The 26,128-nt window shown below is 38.1% G+C and overlaps 1 protein-coding gene across 1 annotated transcript in view; it reads left to right on the plus strand.

Moving 5' to 3' along the window:
• Positions 1–2,612: 2,612 nt before the first annotated feature.
• LOC137389806 (CAP-Gly domain-containing linker protein 1-like) overlaps positions 2,613–26,128 on the plus strand; it is a 30,597-nt gene continuing 7,081 nt past the window's right edge. Inside the window, exons 1-32 of the mRNA XM_068075916.1 lie at positions 2,613–2,730; positions 2,935–3,184; positions 3,279–3,432; positions 3,612–3,781; positions 4,021–4,324; positions 5,425–5,508; positions 5,908–6,006; positions 6,660–6,805; positions 7,483–7,561; positions 8,168–8,272; positions 9,982–10,134; positions 10,227–10,364; positions 10,762–10,903; positions 11,890–12,046; positions 15,280–15,445; positions 15,952–16,278; positions 16,509–16,650; positions 16,823–16,890; positions 16,978–17,066; positions 17,417–17,582; positions 18,055–18,243; positions 18,709–18,846; positions 19,829–19,970; positions 21,300–21,367; positions 21,929–22,017; positions 22,264–22,429; positions 22,690–22,905; positions 23,163–23,354; positions 24,435–24,491; positions 24,818–24,927; positions 25,664–25,872; positions 25,998–26,121. Of these exons, the coding sequence (XP_067932017.1) occupies positions 2,613–2,730; positions 2,935–3,184; positions 3,279–3,432; positions 3,612–3,781; positions 4,021–4,324; positions 5,425–5,508; positions 5,908–6,006; positions 6,660–6,805; positions 7,483–7,561; positions 8,168–8,272; positions 9,982–10,134; positions 10,227–10,364; positions 10,762–10,903; positions 11,890–12,046; positions 15,280–15,445; positions 15,952–16,278; positions 16,509–16,650; positions 16,823–16,890; positions 16,978–17,066; positions 17,417–17,582; positions 18,055–18,243; positions 18,709–18,846; positions 19,829–19,970; positions 21,300–21,367; positions 21,929–22,017; positions 22,264–22,429; positions 22,690–22,905; positions 23,163–23,354; positions 24,435–24,491; positions 24,818–24,927; positions 25,664–25,872; positions 25,998–26,121 (4,757 nt within the window). The remainder of the gene's footprint in view (positions 2,731–2,934; positions 3,185–3,278; positions 3,433–3,611; positions 3,782–4,020; positions 4,325–5,424; positions 5,509–5,907; positions 6,007–6,659; positions 6,806–7,482; positions 7,562–8,167; positions 8,273–9,981; positions 10,135–10,226; positions 10,365–10,761; positions 10,904–11,889; positions 12,047–15,279; positions 15,446–15,951; positions 16,279–16,508; positions 16,651–16,822; positions 16,891–16,977; positions 17,067–17,416; positions 17,583–18,054; positions 18,244–18,708; positions 18,847–19,828; positions 19,971–21,299; positions 21,368–21,928; positions 22,018–22,263; positions 22,430–22,689; positions 22,906–23,162; positions 23,355–24,434; positions 24,492–24,817; positions 24,928–25,663; positions 25,873–25,997; positions 26,122–26,128) is intronic.

The raw sequence follows: 26,128 nt of genomic DNA on the forward strand, positions 1-26,128 counted from the left end.
AAAACTTCTGTTTTGTAAGATTCTTTTCTAATCCGAGGCTGTTTTAGTTTGACAACAATTAAATGGTGCTTATCAATAACAGCTACTTTCTAAGACAAAGTATAAAATTACATCCATTGATTAAGAATTGGTAAATTTTTGTAAGTAAATGATTAACCATAAATGATTATTATTTTTAGCCAAATTCTTTTAGCCGACATTACTTCAGTTACTTTTTACACTAAGTTCACAGTTTGGAGTTGTTGAACTGTTTTTAAAATGTTATAACTGAGCATCAAGTGCTATACCATTTTTAAATTTTAAACTTTATCATCGTCAGATAAAGTGCATAAAGCTTTTGAATCAGTGGTTTGAATTTGTTGGTTGAGATAGAAATCCGAGAAACGTTTTAGGTTATTACAAAATACACCAAAAAACTTTAAAACCTTTTAGGATAACCCGTTGCTTTGTTGGATTATTTTTGTTAATTGTTTGCCTTCGTACTTGATATATTCTCCATGCTAGGGCTGATAGAATGTGTAAAGATAACAGGGTGCAATTTAAGTCTGAATAGTACCCTAGGACACTTATATTTCGCTAGTATTTAGTTTCGTGAGTAGCTCACAGAGTAAAATTTCGAAGCAACTTAATTTCGCAGCTCTGATGAGTGCGAAAATATAGTGATGTGAAAATAAATGCAGTGGAACAAACATAATTAGATTCCTCAGGTTCAGTTCACCGATAAAAAAAGTTTCAATTTGCGACTAGTTTGTAATTGTAAACCGCAGGTAGAATGGTGTGGGCAAGGTCGATAATGCAATTTGATCGCTTGCTGCCATTTGTTTCTTGGACTATCAACAGGCCCGTTTTCACTGGGGCAGCTGGCCGGCTGAGCCGCCCAACATTTTGGGAATTTTTTACGGTAAGTACTGCAGTCCAACTCGGATAACTCGCCCTCAGATAAAATGTAACATTTCATCTCAAACACAAGGTCAACTTAAACGGATTTGTTTGGTCAGTTCCAACGCAATGATAAATTCCTTCAGATAACTCGACCTCAACATCATTTATTCAAAAAGTTATTTGCCCAACGGCCATGGACACGGTTTTTATCGCTGTAGAATATCACTTCATTCCAAGCCATAGAGACAAATATCAACTTCTAGTAGTTCTTAGGCATCATTATTATCATCATCAGAGGCAAAATATTTTTGTTAACGACTTTTATAAAGGTTTGCAGAAGATTAAGTTTTATCAAACACCCGCTTGGCCATGTCCCATCGAAAGCGTAAAAGCCTCCGAATGAACTTAAAATAAAATCCGCAAAATTGATCTTTGTTAAAACGCTCAGAAGAAAAAGATGTCTTTTTTCTGAGCGTTTTAACTGTGGTCATGTTTTGCCTATTTTAATTTAAAAACGTATCGTCAGTCACATCACTTAAAACAAAACAAATCTCAAAAAATTACAAGTTATTGAAGAGGTGTCAGTGGTGAATCCAAACCTTTCCAGAGCCATGCTGCTTGTGTAGTACTGCGAGTGTCAGTGTGTCTTATTTTATTTCAACACACGGTGCTCACTGCATTGATTGATGTCCCTAGCAAACGATAACGCTACTAATGCTGTGTGCATTGACATCAAATTCTTATCATTATAAATCATTCTTAATGGGAAAATAATCATAATTTTTTGCAAAATAATAACGTAATAAATTTTGACAGTCAGATTATTTTGTTGGTTTATATTTTAACGATGCTATGATGGTCGTTGAAAACGCTAAAATAAATGTCGTTATAAAATTCCATTCTACAGTATCAATGAACAAAGCTATTTAGTTTCGCTTTTTCGCTCGTTTATTATGATAGTTTAGTTTCACACATGAAACTTTCGCGAGAGGATGACACCGCGAAAACGCGAAAGTTAGATGCCGCGAATACATAAGTGTCCTAGGGTAATGCTATTTAAGCTCAAATAAAATAACAACAGTCAGTATTTTCTATTGTAGTATTCAAATTGGTAAAGTCATATAACCACGTAATTGCACCATAGCTATCCAACTAAAAGACTTGCAATTTGCAAGTTGCCAAAAGACTTAAACGTCTAAACTGCATATACCATCACATTCAATTAGGCAGATGCACTGATGGGAGTTGCTGCATAGCAGGCCAAAACTATTGGTCACTACAGTAGGTTCTACTGGTCGAGCAGTCCTAACTGTTATTCCGCCTTCATAATAATTAATTTGCAATGAATTCACATTATTTCTACTTTTTAAACATATTAAATGCAGTGCTACTGACAAAAACAGAAAACTTTTGTACAATGCATTTAATTAAATCGAGATAATGCTCATTTTGGCTGTATTGACATTATGAATTGTGATCTCCAAAAAAATTTGCAGATACAAGGGTCATTCATGATCTATGTGAAAGCCACACGAGATCAATTGGCTTACACATTTCTAAGATGCTAACGATGTCAGGGTGGATCATGGTAGAGCCTGCACAACTATTTGAGCTGTATATAACTAGGTGATAGTTTTACTATTCTTAGCTTATTCGTTAGCTAGTGTAGACTCGTCTTCCCTCATCGCCGCTCCTATGATTTTTTGCCCAGTTACTTCAGAGCATGACTTATGGCGGCGAAAGAAACTAAGCCGACAGGAATAAAACCTCCGTCAAGAATCGGAAGGCCTTCTGGGTTAGCCAAGCCCTCAGCAAAGACTTCATCAGTGGCTAGCAGTAGAACTCAAAGTACGTCTGCTCTCAATTTATTTAGCCTTTATGTAGTTACATTGACGTATTGTTGCTCATGGTGACTTGTTTAGTTGGATAGTTTTAGTTGGCTTGGCAAGTTGACTGTTTACATTTACACCTTACAAACCAACTATTGTAGCCTAGCAATCGCTTTCCATGAAGACAGCTGCCATGTATAGTTAATGAATGGCATCATTTCAGGCCCTGATGGAAGCAAAAAAGTGGATGACTACATCATCGGTGACCGGGTGTATGTGGCCGGCACCAAGCCAGGAGTCATTGCCTATCTGGGTGAGACCAAGTTTGCTGGTGGCGACTGGGCTGGTATAATCCTCGATGACCTTGAGGGTAAGAATGATGGGACAGTACAGGGCGTTCGGTATTTTCAATGCGAACCAAAAAGAGGTGTCTTCGCCAAGCCTGCCAAGTTGTCTCGCCACAAAGTTAACAGGTGACATTTTCACATTGTACAATGTTTGTGATGTTCGATCATAGTCTGCTTGCTTTAGTTTGAGGAATGTCTTTAACTCTTTATTCTAATTCAGTGCGGATGCCGCTCCGGGTCCAGCCGCCGCTATTTCAGGAACACCAAAGGTTTCCAAAATCTCAGGACAAAAAGGAATGAGCAGTAGTCAGGCCTTGCCTAAGAGGAATGGCTCCATATCGGCGTCAAACACATCACTGAGTAGCGCTGCTCTGGTAATTTCCAATGTTGTTGCCATTCAGTATGTTTTATTTTAAAACCTCAAGTAGGAAATAGCTTGTTCTAGTGTAAGTACCGCTGGTGTTGTGAGAGATTTGTTTTACACAGCGCTGTTGTTGGTTTCCACTTAGAATGTAGTCGGTATATGCGTGCATGCATCGATCTCTTCCTATAGGCTACAGTAGGAGCTAAGCATATCAAGGTAGGAGAACGAGTGGTGGTCAATGGCTCAAAAGTGGGCATCTTGCGCTTCCTCGGAACGACAGACTTTGCTGCTGGAGAGTGGGCTGGGGTGGAGCTTGGAGAGGCGATAGGAAAAAATGATGGCTCTGTGGGTGGTAAAAGGTAAGGAATGGTTCTCAGGCAGTGTTTAGTTTCATCATCCATCAGTGATTAGTTAGGTATGTGTTCTAATGGATCCTTTCAGAAGTTGCTTGTTTGTTAAGTTGGTTATTTCATCACCCCCATTATGTTTACCAAACAAGGGGGGTGATGAACAACAACAAGATGCATCAGTAAAGACATCTTGCACTCTGGCTTTTTGCCAAGAGGTAGACAGACACATGAGATGTTATGCTTGGCAGGTATTTTGAATGCCAGCCTCTGTATGGGTTGTTCGCCCCTGTGCACAAGGTCACCAAGGAGTCTGTTCAGCCGATGTCTCCTACAACGGGTGGTAGAACAACTCCTTCATTGTCACATCAGAGGCAACCTCATCGCCTCTGCTCCACTCCCAGTATGTCTTCCATGCTCAACTCCAAGACACGTGATTTATGTACCAGTCAAGATTCACTTAATTCAATTGGCTCTGCCATTAGTACAGCATCGCGTAGTCGGGTAAGGCTGGGTGTGACCTCCCTCCAAACTCCCAAGGCAGCCAATCAGCAGGTATTTTAGCATGCAGTCACGCCGTTGTCTTCCATTCCTCTCTGACTTTTCTTCCCTACCCCTTATCTTTTTATCTTCCCATCTCTCTCTCTATCTACGATGCCGACGCTGCTCGCTAGTGGTAGAATGCTTATCTTTTGTGCCAGCTTTTTTGCATATTCACTGCGCAGATGTAATCGGTAAAAATATCGGACCTACTTCTTTATTGGGAATTGTCTCCAACTACTTCTGCTGGTACTAGAGATCCAGAGACAACTCTAGATGCACTGTTTGGATATTGATGAAGAATAAGTAATTGCTACTTTTCCCAGTAGTTACCACTTGTCCCTTATTGCTCCATGGTGTATGCAAAAGCTGGTAAAATTGAGGGTACTCCTCCACACAGATAAAGTTCTACCTAAATGATATTTGAACACCTAAGCATATGGACCGTGTGATAATAGATATGAACAGAGAGCCCACTTCTGCTATCTGAATTATAACGATTCCATTTCATCATGATTTCGCGACTTCATCCAGTGTGTGGCACACGGGACTCTCTCAACAACTAATCCTTTAGTGGTGGTCTGACAGAGTTGTCTCCACTATGACTGCATGCTCCTAGATGCCCGCTAGTTGTTTGCCTTTGCTTAGCTTTTAATAGCTTTTTATATGTCGGTGTTGTACCTTGTCTAAGCCGTATGGTATCATGCGAGCTCATTATCGATAATACTAAACTAGCTCTAGGCTTTCTAACACTATCCCCACGCAGCTGATATATGTGATAAAATTGCTCTCTAATGGCAGTTAATTTCAAGGTTTAGAATCTGTGATGATTTTAATTAATCTAACATCTTGCATGTGACTTTTGAAAGCAATCTCACTGGGATTTTTTTTAGCATCCTATCCAATGTGTAACCTCAGACATTTTTCAGCGTTGGTAGGTGGCTACTCATACGAATAAAAGGTGGGTTTGTTTTGTTAGCATAACTGTGAGAAAAACTGGCTGAAGGTTGCAGTTTTAAACATACTATTTAAGTGAGTTGAGCAGAGTTGAGAAATTCCAAAAATAGAGAGCAACTGTAGACTGAACTTGTTAATTTATTTGCGGAATATTTTAGACTGCCGGCAATCGTGTTGCTCAGGCCAGGAATGCTTACAAGTCAGTGAGTACTGCTGCTGCTGCCAGTTCTGCTGGCTTGCAGGTAAGCGAGGCGCTAGTGGGGACAACTTCTCAAACTTTCAGCTCACCGTGTATGAATGTAGATGCTGATTACTCAGCCTGTGTTATTATAAAATGTGCCAGTGATGATTCTGTTGTAATGAGACAAAGCTGTCTGTTAATTACAAGAAAACTCCTCAAAATAAACACATTGAGGAGTTTTCTTGTAAGATCTAGATCTTACAACAATCTAGATCATAGATGATTCTATGATCTACAATCATATATATATCTGTTAATGTTAGTTAGAAACAGTGTATATACATCTATTATTATAATTTATATCTAGTAATGGTGGCTAGAGACAGTGTATCTACTGCCATCTACACAACTGTAAAAGATAGCTGGAGACAGCTCTCACTATTTTATTTTCTACACCTAGAAAGCGTTAAAGGAAAAGGAGGAACACATAGAACAGTTAATTCGGGAGAGAGAGCTCGAGAGGTCAGAAGTGTTCAAAGCATCCGTTCAAAAGGAAGAGGTCGGTGCAGTGTTCGAGTTTCAGTGTTTTTGCAGCTTTTTAAAACCACTTAGTTACATCTGTTGTATGTTGTTCATCTCTACCTAAAGTTTTATTATTGACATATCATTCCCTGCTCATATCCCTTGCTATCATTGTATTTGTATTATTATATTCATATCATTGTATTTCAGGAGAGCAACAGGGCGTTTGAGGTATCTTTGTTGCTAGTGATCGATTGAGTTGACTAATTGCATGCGCTTACAGTAATCAGTAATCATAGAGTGATCATAGAGCGTATGTAGGGAAGTTTGAACGGGTGATTGGGTGGTTTCCTACTGAGTGAGCATGTGAAAGCAATAGCAGTTGTGGCCATTTGTTGGTCATTTATTATTTTTCATGTTTTGTTAACATTTCATTTATTTGTTTGGTTTTGTAGCTATTGTGATGTTTAGCATTTCTGGTAGGTTTTTCCTTAGAGCTTGGTTTCATACAAATACCCTGTGCTTCCTTCACACGTATGTGTTTGACCTGCAGTACCATCATTTGGTTTAGCTGGTGTCCGCATTACGACAAGGTGATGGTTAGACTAGGGTAGTAAAAATTGGCTGATATTTTACTGTGTAGCGTCACCGGCGAACTGTTATTAATAGCTCATTGCTTTGGTGCCACAGCTAGAGGAAGAACTGAGCAAAGTCAAATCCGAGTTTCAGGCAGTCGCCATCGACGCTGACTTTAGGGTCAATGAGTTGGAACTAAAAATAGAGCAACTGCAAGCTGAAAATAAAGAGTTGGAATCATCACTCAAGGAACAAAAAACGTAAGAATATTTATTCTCTGTTGATATGCTCACTATATCAATCCTAGTTTGCCTCCATTCCCCAGGTGCGTTGGTGACACGTCAAATATAACTTTAGCCTCAATATATCAATCTAACAAACCTTTGCCTTTTTCTTGAACCAAAGATAACTAATACCACTAAATTGTTTCCTTTTTATCTGTGTTCTTCGTAGATGTGTTAGTGTGGGAACACATCAAATTAATACAACGTTGTGTTGTATATGCGCTATGTAGATAAATTCTGTAGTGTTAGTTAATTTCATGAGGTATTGTGTATATTCCCCAGCAATCTTTGTATAACACTTTTCTCTTGTCATTAAAACAGTCTACAGGAAAGGTATGTTACGCCTAACAAACAGCATTCTCCACTCACCAACAGCTGTCATAATGCCTTCTCTTATTTTTCACATTAGCCCCGTTTGCATGCGTCTTGTGGTTGTGGGAGAGATTTGGTCTGATTAATTCTAATTCAGCTTCTTATAATATGCTGTCACCATGTAGCTTTTTAAATTGGCCAATCTATTCTGAGGCGCAGTTTCTCAGCGGACGTGAATCTGTGTTGTGAGTACATTTCTTGTAATGACTTCTGAGAAGGTGTTCAGAAATGACCGAGTAGAACCAATGTGTAGTGCAGGAGTTGTTGCCTCCTGATAATAGTAACTTGTTCTGTCACAGGAAACTTGAGGACCTCCAGTTTCAAATGGAAGAGGAAGCTATTAGTCGCGGCGAAAATGAGGTATGAGACAACTAGTGTGTATCGGAGTTGATACTGTTTGTTCAAGTATGTTTGGTTATGTATTCAGAGCATTTCATACACTGCATCATGATATAGCCTAATGCGGTGTTTGGTTGCTTGGCTACCTTTCCTGTTTGATGTTAAGATGATTTCATACCACTTAAGTGTCTATGGAAGTATGTAGATCTTATGACCTATTGTTCATGTGTCTATGGAAGTATGTAGAGATGACCTTTTGTTCAGATGTCTATGGAAGTATGTAGATATGACCTCTTGTTCAGATGTCTATGGAAGTATGTAGATATGACCTCTTGTTCAGATGTCTATGGAAGTACGTAGATATGAGTTCTTGTTCAGGTGTATTTTTCATTTGAAGTATTTAGATATTCAGTATCATATCTAGAGAATGCTGATCCATCAAATATCAGTCTTTTGTGGCATTACACATGATTATTTAGGAGCGACTTTGGATAGCTTTCTCTGCTTACTATAAATGAGTCTGATGAAATACTCATCTCAAGAACAGCCTAAGAATTGTAGTGTAATGCATATATAACTTCAGTAACATGAAGTTGGTTATTTACACACGGCTGCTTGTATGTGCAGGGTGAGAGTTCAGGACTAGCTGACACAGTTGATCAGCTGAAGAAGGAGCTGCAGGAGGAAGGGGACTGTAAGCGCATTCTGTCTGAGCGTATTTCAACTTTGCAGGTAGAGTTGTCTTCTTTTGCCTTTTCATTACAGCTTTTTGTTAAGCAGTTGAAAGTGCATTTGAAGGCCTCACAGTGACAATGACTTTCATATTCAGCAAATGACTTTCATAGTCAGCGCTGACTTTGGGATCAGATTGTTTAAAGAAGAACTTACAAAATGTTTTAGCAGATTTTATCAAAAAGTATGAGGTGACCCCCGACTGCCAGCATGTTTCAATATTAAAATCAACAAAACATGGTTAATATGTTGCGCAGCTGTCTCTCTCATTATTAATATTAGCTATTGATATTGTGTTTAGGTTGCATCATAGCGTGTTTCTATTTTGTCGGTTTGTTTGCCGAAGTGCAATTATAGACTTCATAATCACACATTCGCTTTAATCTAAGTATTTTAAGCAAGCCATGCTTTTAAAAACACAGTATTTTTAGATGTAATATGTCGTAAGATTACATGCCAAGCTAATGTGTTCTTATATTTGGAACAAATATTCATACACTCTTACATGCTATTTTGTTTAATTTGTTCTACATTGCATGAGTATTTCAGGTAATTACATATAGCATTAAAAAGTGCACTACTTAACTATGTAAAAACATTATTATGAGAAATGGTGGCCTTGGGTATACAGAAGCTCGATGGTGTGTAGGTAGAGATAGTTATAGAGATATGTTTCGCCATGTGCTTGTGTTATAGAGATATAGAGCTAGTCTAACATAGACTGTGAACCTTGAATCAACATGTTATATCTATGATATATGATGCATCTATTTATGTTTGTTTTAAATTTGATATTTTATCTGTAATCATCATGTTTAGTCTTTTCACTTCTGTTCATGTAGGATCTCTTTCCATTGTAACTCTTTCTCTTTGTGATCGCATTGAGATGCTGTTGGAAAAAATTTTAGGAAATTTTTTTCAGATGTTTGAGCATGTTTTTTAATAATTTCTTGCTTTTCTATAAAAAGCATAACCTTCTTGTACCACCTGCACTAGTTTTTTGGGACCACGATTTTAAACTAAAATTATCAGAACATATGGAGTACAGTTTAATACCATTTGAAGGCCTTAGAATCAAACTATATGAAAGAGAACTGCATACGTATTTACCGAGTTACATACAAACTACATCTAAAAGTAATTTTTTATAAAATATAACATTATCACTCTATTAAAGCTGACAACATTGTTGCTTTGGGCTGACAAAAAATAATTTGCATGAAGCATATCGCTTGGGGATTTGTCAAGAGAAATTGTTCAAAGATATTTGCTCATAATTTTTCTAATTTCTTCTCCTAGTGCTAAGAAAAGTTTTTGAGTTCTTTTTTTCCTCACTACCACCATGATTTTAAAACTAAATAAAAAGGCGTGAAGCATTCTAAAATATGATTCTAACACCGCATAGCCAAACTATATGAAAAAAATTGGATATATACTCTGATTTTCAGATTTCGTATGTTGAAAATTCTCTCGCATATGAAAACAAATATTTGCTCAAATTTTACACCGTATGGCGAAATATTTGCATCGTCAAGTAATTTTAAGTCAAGGTTTGACTGTAGTTGTAACTCAATATATGGCTGTTCTATGGCTGTCATTCTTGCATCACTGAAGGCTTGGTGTGATTGTTCACTAATTACTGATAGCTCACCAGCTCAAATATGACTATCAAGCAGGTAGTTGTCCATCGCTGTCTTTTATTTCTACAGTCAGAGCTGGAAAAAGCAAGTTCTCAGTTAAGCGATTCTCAGCACGAAGGGGAGAGACTAGCCAGTGAGGTCACGGCTCTCAAAGGAAGCTTGTCAGCACTCGAGGACCAGTTGGCTAGTCAGCGAATGGGCAGTGATACCGCTACTAATAAAGTATGTATTTTAATACGTTAAAATCCCTTCTCTAGACGGGCTCGATTGATTTCTGTACATAGCTGATTGAGAGCTTTAATTTGTTTATCTAGAATTCTGAGTTGGAGAGATTATTATCGGAGAAAGACAATTCCTTACAGAATTTAACAGAAAAATCTAGTCAACAAGAGGAAACTGTACAGCGACTCACAGGAGACCTGGAGACCACTAAACAAGCTCAGACTCAGCTGGTAGGTTGTTGAATTTTCATACTGGACTCGTAGCCATCTTTGTCACTGACTTGTACTAGGATTTTCCTCTATTCTGTGTGTCACACTAACTTGTAATGCATTGATATATTTGTTCAATTGAAGCATTAATCCCTGTACGCAAATCTTTAAAAATTTGCTCAGTTAGACAAGGATTGTGTTAATGTGTCTCAGTCTCACCTACGCAGAATATCTTGTGAAAACAATGACTAATTTGTACTGTGGGTTTGACTGTATTAACCATAAACCATTGGTATTTCCGATAAATACTGATAACCGCTTCCATAAGTAATCAGTTCCACTGCCGACTGCTGCCAATACTCATACTCTGGTGCAAAACTGCTGCCAATGCTCTCAACTTGATTGTCACTCTTTCAAGGAAAAGGATCTGAAAGAAAGTCATGCATCTTCAGAGAAACTATTAGCTAAACAGTCAGATCTTCTCGCCGAGCTGGAGAAACTTGCTGCAGAAAAAGCCAATGTTAGCACAGAACTTGGTGACACCAAACTCCTCCTGTCTGGTACAGCCACTTGCATTTATTCATGTATTCTTCAATCTTGGTGCAAATGTGTAACGGTAGTTACTGCTATGTGCTACACCTTTCTGTCAGCGGACCCTAGATCTGCAATAGCCTCATTTTTTAAGTGTGTGATGTGAAGAGGCGTCGTCAGGATCGACATGAATTCAGTAACCATGCAAATCAAATAGAAAAGAAAGCTATTAGCCTAAGAGCCTCTTACATTAAGCACTAGATTTTTGAACAGAAACATTGCTGAATTAGCTTGTTGTTTCTCAAAGGACACACGGAAAAAACATTCACACAAATCAGTTTGCCCAACTGATCCCGCTGCAGCGTTGTCCTTACCATTTCAAAGGTGCCCAAGCAACCCAGGTAATGTTGCTTTCTGAAGAAAAGCAACATTAAGAACCAAGTTTTGAATATAAAACTGGCGTATTCAAGTTTCAAGATTTAGCGTATTCAAAAAGGGGAAGGCAACTTCAACTGTTTTTCACTTTATCCGAGAAGTACTAGTTTCATTAGCTAAGACAATTGAGGGATTACTGGCGTGAGGTCTAGTGACTGTTGTCAGCCAGCCTGTTTATTCAAATACTGCATAATGCCGGTCTAATACCAGAGACTAGTGTTAAACCCACTCCCGTGTTGGGCATAAAGTCCTGGAAAAGATTAGTCTAATTTATAATGTTTCATTTGAAAGAATCAAGTACCAGCTTAACAACCACAGCCTCAACCTGATGGGGATCATCTTTTATTCGCTTGCATATTTGCAGAGTTGTCTTCTTATTTAAGTGTTTTTAGATTTATATTTGAGGGACAACCTCTATCTTGGTGGAGGGTTAGCCGCAACACCCTCGTATGAGGAATAAATATGTGTTGAATTAACCAGCTAAGGCAGCTATAACCTGTAGGCTTTACTTAGCAGTAACACTCTTGAGACGTATCATGTTTATTAATCATGATCCATACTTCCTGTTTTACTGATGCAGAAGCCCAGCGTAGTCTGGAGACGAGTGAGGGTGCAAAGACGAATCTGTTGACTGAGAAGGACCGGCTACAGCAGCACATTGATGAGCTGGTTAAAAATTCTGGAGACAGCGGTCAGCAGCTCTCGCTGCTCAATGATGAACTTAGAGAAAAGACTAGGTAAGCATTTCGTATGATCGGTATTCAGTTTGTAGCAGTGATTGCCCCTCTTGTAAGCTTCATGTACGTGTATATCTGCTGGTTTTCTATGTATAGATCTTATACACATGAGTTCACATGACTAAACATGCCCATTGTCGAAAGTTGTCTTCTCTTGTTCTAAAGCAACTTTGTAAATAACGTAGAGGCTCCTATAACATAAATTCTACATAATGTAAAGAATTTATGTAAATATTTTGCTTCGTACAACATGAAACATTCGATATAACGTAATGTGTGAAGTCGGCGCAAGATCTCAAATTCAATTTGCAGCACGTCCGTCTCGTAGTTGGCCTTAAAAATATCGCTTTCTTTTCTGACACACTTGAGAGAAAAAATGACGTATTGGATTATCTCTATTATACATACTAGGGCTGTGACAGTATAATTTGCCGTGAAAACTTGTCAGGTGTTTCGGTACAAATAATAAGTAGCTGTGCAATCATTTAGTGTTGGTGTTAGAGTGTCGGTTGTGCGGTCTGAATGTCACAAGTTAGACTGTAGTCAAAAGCTATCTTTTAACAGGACCTTGAACCTTTTTGACAAATAGGCGGACGGACAGACAGACACTGCTCTTATTATAGTAAAGTTTTATTTTTGTCTTACGTTTATGTTAGACATATAAAACATCATTATTTTCCTTTTGCAAAGTAGACATTGCTATTTAGAATTAAAAAAAACTCGTGGTAAATTGACCTAAAAGGTGTTTGGTCTCCTTAACTCAGTAAAATTACTACAATCCATGAACCATGAACTGAGTGAAAGTGATGAGAAAAAAAAAGAATAGTTATCAAAGCAAATCAATAATACTACAGTTATGGTACAGCCAATAAATTAAAAAAGTTAAGTCTATTCTTTTTTCTTCTTGAAGGACTATATAGGGTGGTGAGTTTGGAAAAATCTTGGATTGGATTAGGCAATCTACATGTATTTTTCTGTTCATGTAACATAAATTTCCTACAACGTAAACGTTCTCAGAACGGATTGTGTACGTTGTAGGAGCGTTTACTGTACCCATTTATATTGAAAGCTGCATCTTTGTGTAGGCCAAGGCTGACAGCAGTAACTCTTATTATAATCGAATACTTGACAAATATATTGCCCCTTTTCCTTACTATACAGTAATATAATCACACATAATCGACTCTGATCATATTTGAACAATGTCATTGGGGTTGAAATCCTCGATATGCACTGATAATAAGCAACATTGCTTTTTAGCACTACGTCCTTCTTCAAAAATATGAGAGCTGTTTGATCAATGGATAGAAGTAACAATAAAGTGAAAAAAATCAAACACAAACAATCAAAAATGAAGCTATTAAGAGTTTTAGCAGGCATAGTAGTAACTAATAGCAACACTATAACTCATTGATTGGCTAGTCTGACCTTGATCTTCTCATCATTATGATGGGCGTAACTCTCATATTAGTGATGATGATTTATTGAAACCCAGTAATATAGCGTTTGAACTAAGACTCGTTTTATACAGTCATACCTTGACATACGAGCTTAATGCGTTCTGAGTCGTATGTCAGTGTTCTCGTATCTCAAAGCAATATTTCTTATATAAAATAACTAAATACAAATTAATCCGTTTCTATACTATGAAAAACCACCTAAAATCAGGATATTACAATGGAAAAGTGCGTGTTTAATTGGTGTAATACGCTCACAAAAGTGATAAATGCCTATTTATTGGTTGTGATCTGCGATAAAATGTAACATTACTATGTACAGTACTGTATGGGGTTCTTATCTTCGAGACAGACGTAGTGGTTAACGGTGTTGCAAGAGAGATTTGACAGGAACAGATTCGGTGCCCTAGACTTTAGTGACGCTACGTAACATAACCTTTGAATTTAACTTAAACGAATTCAGCCTACTAAATAAACGCGTGCAGTCAAGTTTTAATCTTTTACTAAACTTAAAATTTTGACTTCATTTTAATTTTGTATTTATTGTCTTTTTCCGGTTTGGCACTTTTTGTTTCTCTTTCACCATAACTTTTAGCCGGCCTTTTTAAAAATTTTTTCCGAATTGATTCGGCCAGAAAGACTGAGCAATGCTGTTCACAAAAGTGGCCTTTTACATACTTGGCCATTTAGTGGCCATCGAGAGCTGGCTCGTATCTCAAAGTTTTCTCGTATTTCAAGGTAAAAACCTGGTCAAAATCTTGCTCGTATCTATAATTTTCTCGCATATTGGTGCACTCGTATATCGAGGTATGACTGTATTGAGTTATTATACGTCTCTCTAGATAAGTGGTGTATGTACAGTCACATTCGTAGACTTTGATATAACTTTTGACTGCCTATTTCCTTCACTGGTTATACTAGATAATCAGTTAATCCATCAGTTGCTTGTTAGTAAACATCCCTCTAACACAACCACTATTGCTTCAGCTTTAACTGCTAACCCTGTAGCTAAATAGTCCTCGCTCTACTATCAAACCTGATCTAACAAGAGGACACGATTGAGATGTAAAGATAAATGCTACACAACACTTGTTGAGATGCTGTTCGTATCTTCAAGTTCAAAGCAGAATCAGTTCTATTCCGACTCCCATATATTTTTTGTGATTACTGAATTCCATTTCAGGTGGACAAATGGCCAACCGCCGAGCAATACTTCTAGAATAGCCGCTGCCTTAGCTCCCCTTTCATTGTGTGCATGCCTTTGCTCTTTAGTAGTCATGAGACTCACCTCCAGACGCATCTAGTTTTCTGTTCCTTTTTTTGCTCTTGCTCCAACTAGTTAATCACATCGAGGAAGGAATAAGTGTGCATTATATTTCATCGTTAAATGAATTGAGTGATTTCTTAATGCTTAATATGGTAACAGCACCATTTATATCTATTGCTTGTTTACATATAGCAGAGGCGATGCGATGAATCTCTTAGTCCATCATGTATGGGATGTAGTTTACATGTTTGGATGCTGTTGTCTACCAAATTACCTAACCTAATTAATGGTAGATAACTTGTTTTTGTTAATATATACAAATAAAGTTGACGTACTGCAATACAAACAACCTCTACTTATTCACCTTCTTTAAACCAAGAGTAGGAAGTGTTTGCTTTATTGTAGCGGTGCTTGTGCATGTTTGCCGATCGCAGTCTTTGTCCTAGTCTACTGCATTTTATGCATGGCCCGGCCTGCCTAATTTAGCCTGCTGCACCGCTTGTTTATAGAAAGCTTGGGGCCCTCCAGGAAGCCCTCGCTGAATCGAATAATAATGGAGAAAAACTGCAGGAGCTGATGACTTTAGCTGCTGAGGAGCACAAATTGGAGTTGGCCATTCTAACTAGCAAAAGTGAGAAGACAACTTCTGCTCTAGAATCCGACATTCTTGAGCTGGTAAGTTTCCTGTCCAAATGTAATCGGTCACGTCAGTGGTTGATCTTTTTGCCAATCTGAGAAAGAATTAATAGCGTTGGATGCTCATCCACTGAGAATTCAAGCCTCAGAATAACGGAATAATCATATTCCATTTGTAATATTGATTCACTCGCTTCACCGGGCTCATCAATGACTGCTGATAAATGCAGGCTGACTCAGATTGACTTTTAAATGGTATAGCATCTTGTCTTTCCAACTAAAACAAATTTTGCTTTTTTCAGGCTCAACTCAAATTAAACTTGGATAACGTGTTGCTCCGTTTGATTGTCTTATCTAGGTTAGTCTGGCATTAAATGCTAGTTGACCAGCTATTTAGCTACTCTCAGGGCATATGAGATCCATTAGTGTGAGTTTAGTCAGGAGAGGCGAGATCTGTCTCTCAGAGGCTAGCCAGAACACAGGTGTAGCTCAGGAAGTCAAGTCTAGTCTAGCCCTACGATTTGGGATTTAATTTCTTGCTGCAGGAAAAGAAGTTGTCTTCCGCTCAAGAAGGCAATGTAGAGTCCGCTGTTGCCAAAGATAAGGAGATTAACAGTCTGATGTCAGAGCTCACTCGGCAACGGCAGCAACTGGACGAAAATTTGGTGCAAAGTAAACAGCTGGAGTCCGCTAAGAAGGAAGCTGAGAAGACTGTCGCTACACTGAGCTCTAGAGTCGAGGAGTTAGAGACGGTGTATAAGGAGCAGGCTGCTCGGGTGGAATCAGCGGGCATTCAGTGCGTGGAGTTAGAACAAGAGGTTTTCAAGTTGAGAGAAGAGAAGGAATCGCGTGGCAAAGAGGTCTCTCAGCTGGTAAGTACTTATGAGAAGGACGGAGTCTTCATTAGTCTCTCCCAGTTTCATGTTTCACCGATATTTGAGCTGGTTTACTAAACTAACCGAGTTTGCCAGTTTCTGATGAGTCTCGCACTGTTTTATATATGGATCAATAGTTATTTCTCTCTTGCGTCTCATTAACAAATTTCAGTTGTGTCTAAAAACACGAGAAATTGAGGATTGCATACCTGTCATGCTGGTTATAGCAAGCTCGGCAGGTGGATAACAAGTCAGAATGTGACAGACTCAAACAGAAGCTTTCCGAATCCAGAAGTGAATTGGAGGCAGCCCAACAAGAGAAGTCTGCTGCTTTTACAGAACGTGATGACTTGCGATTGCAGATTTCAGGTATGGGAAGAATTTTTCAGTTTTTCTGTTATTTATTTCATAATATGAGTTATAATAATATGGATATTTTCATTTAGTGTAACGATGTTCAAGGTTTTGATTTTGAAAATAGCCCTGGTTTAATTTAGTTGCAAATTTTCCAATACATAGCTTGTTATTTTTTGTGCTGCAGATTTAGAGCGTGCTGTGGAGACTGCAGCTAAGACCAAGGCAGCTATCACTTCAGACAAACATAAACTGGTATGTTACATGAGAGAATTTTGTAGGACATCATCATCAATATTATCAGTTAAATGCGAAGCTGAGCGGAAACTTGTCTACTTTTAGGAAAAACAAGTTGAAGACCTGATGAGGAATTCTGGAGACAGTTCTCAGCAGTTGACACTCTTCAATGAAGACCTCCAGGAGAAGAACAGGTGAGCTGGTTTCTTTCTTTTTATTAGCGCTAACTTGATTACAAGATGTTATAATAATACACTGATAGTAATGTTATAGTAACACACTGTGATAGCAATGTTATAATAATACACTGTGATAGTAATGTTATAGTAATATACTGTGATAGAAATGTTTTAGCAATACACTGTGATAGTAATGTGATGGTAATACACCGTGCTAGCAATGTTATAGCAATACACTGTGATAGTAATGTGATGGTAATACACCGTGCTAGCGATGTTATAGTAATACACTGTGATAATCATCAATCAGCTCATACTAAATTTATTTGTTTCATGGCTCATGTGGTTGTGTTGTTTAATGACAGGAAGGTGGAGTCGCTACAAGAATCTCTCTCAGATGCAAGCAATCAAACTAAGAAATTAGAAGAATTGTTGGAGAGATCTAAAGAAAGTCACAAATCGGAGTTATCTTCTCTAAATGCTCAACACCAAAAAGTTATTGCTGCTCTACAATCTGATTTAGATAATATTGTGAGTTCTTTTTTAAAACTATCAAAGTTTTGTATAAAACTATAAAATTAAATGCTATTATAGATTTAAGGAGGTGAAAGATCTTTTTCTTATACAGTCACTCTGAGAGTTGCTGGCCAACCAACTTCTAGCCAAAAAGGTTATGGTTGGCAAATCATTGGGTCTTGCATCTAAATTATATAGCTTAGATTGTATATTGCGGTAGTTCCAATAGTGATAATAGCTCATGCATTTATATGTTATTTTCGGTGTTTTTCTTTGTAAACATTTAAAATATATGTAATCTTTCCAAGTGTAGAAGCTAAATTTTTTAAGAATATGATTTTAATTTTGCAAGCAACATTCTTTACATGAAAAAAGTTATTACATTTGAATTTGTTGTTCAACTCATGCTGTGTTATGGATGCTGCATATTGCCCTTGGTGCCGACACCGAGTCACTGTAAGTGCATAGCCTGTGTAACTATTGATAGACCTCTCAGAAGTCTGATCTAGAGAAGAATTCTAAAGAGCAAGTGGAGGAATTGAGGCTAGCTTTGAGCTCAGCCAATGAAAAGTGTGCACAAGTAAAGGCTGACCAGGAGATTGGCCTGAAGAACTCACAGCGATTGGACACACAACTCTCCGACTTGACACTCAAACAGGAGTCTCTCAGTACAACTGTAAGTGTTATGCCTGCATCTGCTTGATTCCTCTGTGTCCTTCATGCCAGGTTGTGTTTTTAGCTTAAGTTTCTGCTTCATTAAGTTGGGTTTTACCAGTTTGTGAAAGCAGTAGAAAATGGTGTGACAGTCCTGTTGAAACACGAAACTGGATGACTCGGAAGGTTGTATGAAAGAACTTTTCACCCTAAAGAATTTAATATGTATAGTATGCAAACTCCTGAAGACATGTGCAATCCTAACATCATGATAAAGTCAAATTGTTAACATGTTATATAACTTATTACACTTATAACATTAACACGTTATAAGTGTAGTATGCGATCCATCTGTTTTAACAGTGTGATGAGCCCGCCCACAGCCTTCTGTGCCATCATTTTTGCCAGAATCTATGTTGACTTCTATTTGCTTCCAAGCTTCCTTTGTAGGTTTTTAATACACTATTAAGTGTCGTTAACATTCTAGATTGCTGAGTTAGAGAGATTATTATCGGAGAAAGACAATTCCTTACAGAATTTAACAGAAAAATCTAGTCAACAAGAGGAAACTGTACAGCGACTCACAGGAGAACTGGAGACCAGTAGACAAACACAGACTCAGCTGGTAGGTTGTTCAACCGTTACACCGAACTGCTTTCTTTGGCTGTCAAGACTAGAGTGAAGTTGTCATTCAGTGTGCAGACATGATGCTTCAATATATACATGTACTACTGAATGCCCGAAGTTGCACGGGTAATAACAAAATTGTTTGCACAGAAAATTTAGTTTTAATCAACATATACAACATTTATCATTCTAATTCTCAAATGAAGGTGTTTATTTATTTCTCTGTGTGTGCGTGCGTCTGTCCCACCAATGCATAATTCAAATATTTAAAAGCTCAGGGCATGGCTAAAACAGATTCTTGAAAAACGTTTCCTACTTCTTATGCTACATTTTCGTACAAGATCTAAAACAGCTTATCAACAGTGACAGGTAATGTAGTTGTCATTAGCTAAGTTTCTTTACCCAATGAGTTTGAGTAACGTAAGCTAGTAACTTAAGCTGGTTTAAATCTTTACTATAATAAGAGCCATGTCTGTCCTTCTGGGTATTAAGAACAAAGATTGCACCTCATAGGAATCTAACCTGTATATTTGGCGGATGCACGGATGTGAAGCCAAGTTCACCACAAGTAAGCCACGCAGCCAGCTTGCCACAACTGGGAATAGTTGTATTTATAATTATTACGTATCATGATTTCTCTTTAGCAATCATGATCTTGAAGCATGCTGGTAGTAACCAAGCAATTATTCCATGGTACAGCAAGATTGTTGTGTAGTGGTAAGCGGTTCAGTGGGAAGCGGATTTTTTCGTGTATATTTTATCGCCATAACTGGATATACAACAGACCAACAAACACATAGATTTATATAGTTATAGATTAGCATACACATTGCTCCAGTCACTTGATTACACTGCTCTCCTTCACAGTTATTCAAGTAGATTAGGGTGCTTCTTGCTTACAAGGAAACTGCTCAACTAACCTCTTTCAAGTCATTCAACTCCCTTTCATGCTGTCACCTTTTAAGACTTTCTTTTGGCAGGAGACTCAGCTGAAGAGTCGCGAGCAGGCTGCTGACAAACTAACCAATGAAAATTCTTCACTTAGAGGAGACTTGGAGGCATCTCAAAGTGAGAAGTCAGCTCTGGACAAGGAACTGAAGGATATAAGGCTGGCGAAAGCGGGTGATTGTCTTTTCATTGTTAGTGGTTATTTTGGTGAGGCAGTGCACCCTTTTTATACAAAAACCTCGTCATATGAAATTTTAAACTTACAAAATGTTTTTGGTAAAAATTTTGCTTCGACTTATGAAGGGTATTTCTAGATATGAAAGACCGAAAGGCCTTTCTTACGTTGACATGATTTGTGTGTTTAGTTCATGTGCTGAATTTTCCTCGTGAGTTTATGATTTACAATGCACCTATATCAGTTTTTTTGCTAACGAATGTCAGTAAATGACCAGTTTTTATTTGTGTTTTTCATATAATTTGGAGTTATTATATCGCATGCAGCGTAGGTTAACTTTCGTTTCTAGCAACTCAACTTCTGTGTTTCTGTATAATGGCAGTTTTTCAGTTCGTGCCCATATAAATAAATCTTTTTACATTGGTTTTTAAAAACATTTATTCTGAGCAAAGCAAAACCAAGACAGCAATATAGCACCCACCTCTTTCGACCGCCATCCTCCAACTTCCTGTGATATTTTCTTTGCCGCGTTTTGACTGTCAATACAAACAAACATATCGCTCTTAGCTTTTATTCGTTGCTCTGTTTTTCCTTTTGTCGATGTCTTCTTTTTTTATTTAATATGTAATAATATAATTCTAACATGTATTTGTTACAGGTTTTAACCATTACATGTATTTATCATTTGCACAAATGTTGCATCTGAGTTTTGAGGAAACTTAGACCCAATTAGGGCAATTATATGATAAAATTGGTTTTTACATCGAAATTTTTCTTTTTATGAAACGGCTTCTGGAATGAATTATGTTCATAAGTAGAGACTCTACTGTAATTGAAGGCTTGCATTGCCGTTCTTCAGCTGCTGTAGACACTAGGTTAACCCAAACTGAACAAATGAACATCTTGTTTATTCCATTGAAGCCCAACTCCATGAATAGAATACATATATAAACGTGGATGAGAAATTCTGAGCTTCAAAAGCTCCTACAAGGAAATAAGATGGTATTTATAAGTTTTCTTAATGTTTCAACCATGGCTCATGATTTCCTTTGCTTGTCGACAGGTTTGCATTGAAGTAGAAACAATTTCTTGGCGTGCAGGTTTCCTGCACCTTTTTGTAATGCTCGCTCCCTTAGTGCATTATAACCCTGTATAGCAGCTAGGTTAGATTTGTGAATACAATTCGCCTCACATGCTTGTTTCGGGGCAAATATCTGCCAGGTTCCTTGCCTCTGGACTGTTTTTTTGTATTCTATGGTAAGGTTATTTAGTCTATCTGATGTTGGACTCATGACTATCCGTTCAACTGAGTATGTGTCTACTTGCAGATGCACTGCGAGCACTTGAATCTGCTGAAACCCTAAAAGAAAATTTAAGTGAAGAAAAGGCCAAGTTGGTGAGCAGATGTGTTAAATCCAACTCTGTATTCTGGAAAGCACTTTGCTCTTGTTTTATCTAGAAACAGTTCGAAGCATCACAGTTAATTGGCTTACATGCTAGATCCCTCCATTGTATTTTACTCTGGCCTGAAAACTTTATCAATTGTCAGTCAGTACTAGCTGCATGGCTACTGCTCCTCTTTCTGTGTCACCAACTCACAGTTCCTCTTTCTGTGTCACCAACTCACAGTTCCTCTTTCTGTGACATCAACTCACAGTTCCTCTCTCTGTGTCACCAACTCACACTTCTTCTTTCTGTGTCACCAACTCACAGTTCCTCTTTCTGTGTCACCAACTCACAGTTCCTCTTTCAGTGACACCAACCCACAGCTTTTCTTTCTGTGTCACCAACTCACAGTTCTTCTCTCTGTGTCACCAACTCACAGTTCTTCTTTCTGTGTCACCAACTCACAGTTCTTCTTTCCGTGTCACCAACGCACAGTTCTGCTTCCTATGACATCACCATTATATGGAAGGTTTACCACCTTTATAGGAAAGTATAACTATTATTGTTGTAGGAAAACCAGGTTGACAACATGCTGAAAAGCTCTAGTCAGACTCACCAACAACAAGCTGCCCTCCATGATGAATTAAAGGACAAGGAAAGGTATGTCTGTGGATGTGCGCGTGTTCACCAGATTATTCTCTGGTGCCAATGGCTGCTAGCATTGCTATATTACAATATTATTAATATTAGTAGTATTAGTAGGCTAGGACAATAGAATTAAGTGTTAGATGTTTAATAGATTACTATTGATTTTGTATTCACTACTCAGCTCCATTTTATTGTCATCGATGGCTGTCAGTAAGATTTCATGGTCTCGTATTACTTCAATTTGAAATTGTGTTGTAGAAAATTGGAAAGCCTTCAGGAATCCTTATTTGAAGCCACTAATAATTCTGAAAAGATTCAAGAATTACTGGATAGAGCAAAGGAAGAGCATAAGTTGGAGTTGTCTTCCTTAAATGCTCTCATGGAGAAGAGAACTGATGACTTGAAAGCAGAAATATCAAGTTTGGTAAGTACATTTCGCATTTCTGCTGTCTGCTAGTAGACATCCATACTTGTTGAAGCATCTCATTTGTTCTAGTTGAAGCCATTTCACATCAGTAATATTATCTATGGTTGCAATTATATTGTTGGCTTGTTGGTCATTTGATATACTGTTTAGTTTGTACTGATTTTCATGTCAGCCGGTACATGTAGCCTAAATCAAGCAAGCTCAAGCTTTCATTAAAATAATATCATTGTGTATGTAGCAAAACTCTCCTGTTGTAGGACGCTGCCAAGACGGCTGCCGAAAGCAACAATGAAGCTCGAGTCAAGGAATTAAGTGAACAAATTTTGGAAGAAAAGAAAGCAGCTCAAGAGCTTCGGGCCACTTTTCAATTGCAACTTTCGGAAAAGGACAGTTTATTGGCTGCCACCACAGAGGCTGTGGGCAAGCTAGAGCTGGCTGTGAAAGTACAGCGAGAAGAAACTGCAAAAGCAGAGGTAGGCAGGAGAAACTTACACTCATCAACCATCTGGTTTTCTTTAGGTTATTACAGTAATTTATATTGCCTTTTTCCTATAAAGCTGCTGAAAACTGCTCATGGTTGAATAATAATAAATAACTTCATTGTTTTATGTTGTTTAATTTTTACTACCTTGTTCATTTAGTTCCATTATTTAATTAGTCCTATGAATTTAACTCTTAGCTTTGCCCATTTGATATCTTATTTCCTTCACTCATATTTATCTGACCTTAGGAGAACCTTCGGAATATCAAAGAAGAGGTAGATCGGCTGAGTTTAGAGAAAGAGAGTCTCGGCAAACAGCTGACCTCAGAGAAGGGCAGCATCACACAGCATGAACAGGAGGTGGAAAAACTCAAGTCTGTCATAGAAGTACATCAACAGGAGATGGAAAAACAAAAGGCATTGCTGGCACAGAGCAGCTCGGTGAGCAGCTAGCCTCAGCTCTAGCGTGGATCTCATGTGTGCGGAGGAAGTGGGCAGCTGTTTTAGATGATTGATGAGCCTATATGTATCGTAAAACCTCCATTTGAACACCACTTTCATTAGAATCCTATTATAAAAGAAGAGTTGAACAATACAACGCCCCCCTTTAATTGAACGACACTTTTATTCGCCCGCCACGTTGACATTCTTTGATCTTTACGAACCCATAATAGAAAATGATCAGTAAAAAATTGTCCACAAACTAGTACTAAGAATGACTCCGTTACATTAACAACAATTAATTTTTTCCTTGTTGCTGTAGTGGCTGCCCTGATTTTAGTGATGCTGTACCTGAGAAAATCGATCATCACAATCTTCAGAACTGCACTCGGAAGCAAAGTCAATAATGTCTGAATTGTATACATGGTTTTCAGATTCGTCCAGAATTTTGTTCACAATCTTACATGAAGACTTACAAGCGTTTTGATGAACTATGAGAATACTCTATAAGTACGACGTAATAGGAGCCTTTGATTTGGCGTATTCTATCTTTAAAATGTTAAAAACGTCTTTAAAAATTTAATGTCCGTTTTCTAACTCCAACACTTTACAGTTTCTTAGCACTTTGAAAGCGACACCATCAAAATATTTAATAATATTTGATGGTGTCGATTTATTTGATTAATATTATCAGTGTACCACACTGATAATTTATAATCAAATTAGTTCCATGTTTAACTGGGTCTGGTACTTCGTCGTATATGAAAAATAGTTTAGCAAAAATGCTGAGGCCGACGGTATTAATGTCGATCTGCCAGAAAAAGAGTGTAGAATATATAGGCGACAAGCATCACTTCTCCCGTGAAAGGGGAGCAGTGGATTTATCTTCCCAAAATTCTGACTAGCTAGTCGAAAAATACAGCGCCACACTCTATTTGAACGCCACCTCTAATTAAACGCCACTATGCGGGAAGGGTTGAAAAATAGAGCACTGTGGCATTCAAATAGAGGTTTACAGTAGTTAAGTATATTTGTAGCTCCATTCTAACTACTAGTATATCTGTTAGCTAATTTTTTCAGGATTTTGAAAAAACTAGTCAAGAGAAGGATGCACAGATGGAAGACCTTGAAAAGCAGGTAAGTGTTTCCACTCAGCATTACATTTAAGCTAATTTTAATCTAACCTCATTCTTACTGTTACCTGGCAATGGTAATCCTTCATACTCATTCCTGTTACTATAAGCAACACCAACCATGCAAATATTATTTATAACATTCCTGTTGGTTTACCTCACCTTTGAGAATATTTATTTTATTCGATTGTATTTCCTTTTGCAGTGCATAGCTGACTTTTTGATACTAGCTTACGTTGCATCTCAGCCATGCTCAGACAAGTGACTGTGACAGATTGTTGACTACATGTATATTGTTCAAGTACTATCAAACAATGCTTTGTCTCATAGGTTAAGGCACTAGAGGATCTTTCTGAGACCACCCGAGTTGAGTTAGAGTCTCGTTTGGAGCAGGCCAAGTCTTCTGCTGATGAGAGTGCATTCAAGCTCGAGGAGCAGCTGTAAGTCAAATACTGACATTTTGTTGTTGGACATTTGGTCATTGAAGGATGCCATGTTGATAGCGAAGGGACAGTGTGTGGGCAGTGAAAAGGGCATTGTGTGGGCAGTGAAAAGGGCATTTTGTGGGCAGTGAAGGGTCTTGTGTGGACAGTGAAGAGGGCATTGTGTGGGCAGTGAAGAGGGCATTGTGGGGGCAGTGAAGAGGGCATTGTGTGGGCAGTGAAGGGTCATTGGGTGGGCAGTGAAGGGTCATTGTGCGAGCATTGAAGGGGCAGTATTTAGAATGTAATAACATGTTATGCGGGTGGAGAGGGGGCATTGGATGAGCTGTGAAGGGGCAGTGTGTGGGTAGTAAAGGAACAGCGTCTGTTTTATTTCTGCCAATGCCATTGATTAACATATATTAGGCTGGATATTTAATTTGATTTGAACTTCTGTGGGTTGGTTTCTCTACATCTGAACTGTAATAGATCCCTCTTAAGCCAGTATGTATATAAGTACGTTACTTTTTTAGCTGTACTATTTTTCTTCCGTAGCATCTGTTGAGGCTTGCTGTCTTCTGTAGTTCCTTGTGTACGATACACCATGAGACAGACAATCTGATACAGCGTGGAGAGCAAGAATGAGCAAAGCTTACTCCACGCTCTAATGTCATAATATATCTTATTATGTCGACAGGTATATTATGTTTACACTGTCACAAACAGGTATTACCTACATTTTTTTATCACATAGAATGGCAGTGAAGTCAGAGAATGAGTCACTCCAAGCTCTCATAGATGATCATGTAAAGGAGCAGACAGCTCTCGCTGACCAATTAGTTGCTGCAAAAACAGAGTTAAGCCATTCTGAGAAAAGCGTGACAGAGAGCATGCAAGAGATTAACCAGTTGAAGTTGTCTGTTCAGAGCGCAGAGGAAGCCAAAGAGCAGCTTCAGACTAAAGGTATACTAAATATTAGTTTGTCTCAGCTCAAATCTGTATTGATTCTAAAGACTGTTGAGAAGAGTAAGACAAGTTGCAGAAGCCTTGTTCATGGTTACAAGTATAGATCTTGATCACTTTTGTAGTGTTCTCTCTGGAAGAAGCATCACTAGATGCAGAGGAGCAAGCTAAGTCAGCGAAGATCAAGTGTGAGATGCTCACTAAGAAGGTGTCAGTTATGGAGAGTGAAATTGGAAAATCTGCCAAAAAGTATGAT

This window comes from Watersipora subatra, chromosome 3 (genome assembly GCF_963576615.1).
Source record: "Watersipora subatra chromosome 3, tzWatSuba1.1, whole genome shotgun sequence".
NCBI classification, from domain to species: Eukaryota; Metazoa; Bryozoa; class Gymnolaemata; order Cheilostomatida; family Watersiporidae; genus Watersipora; species Watersipora subatra.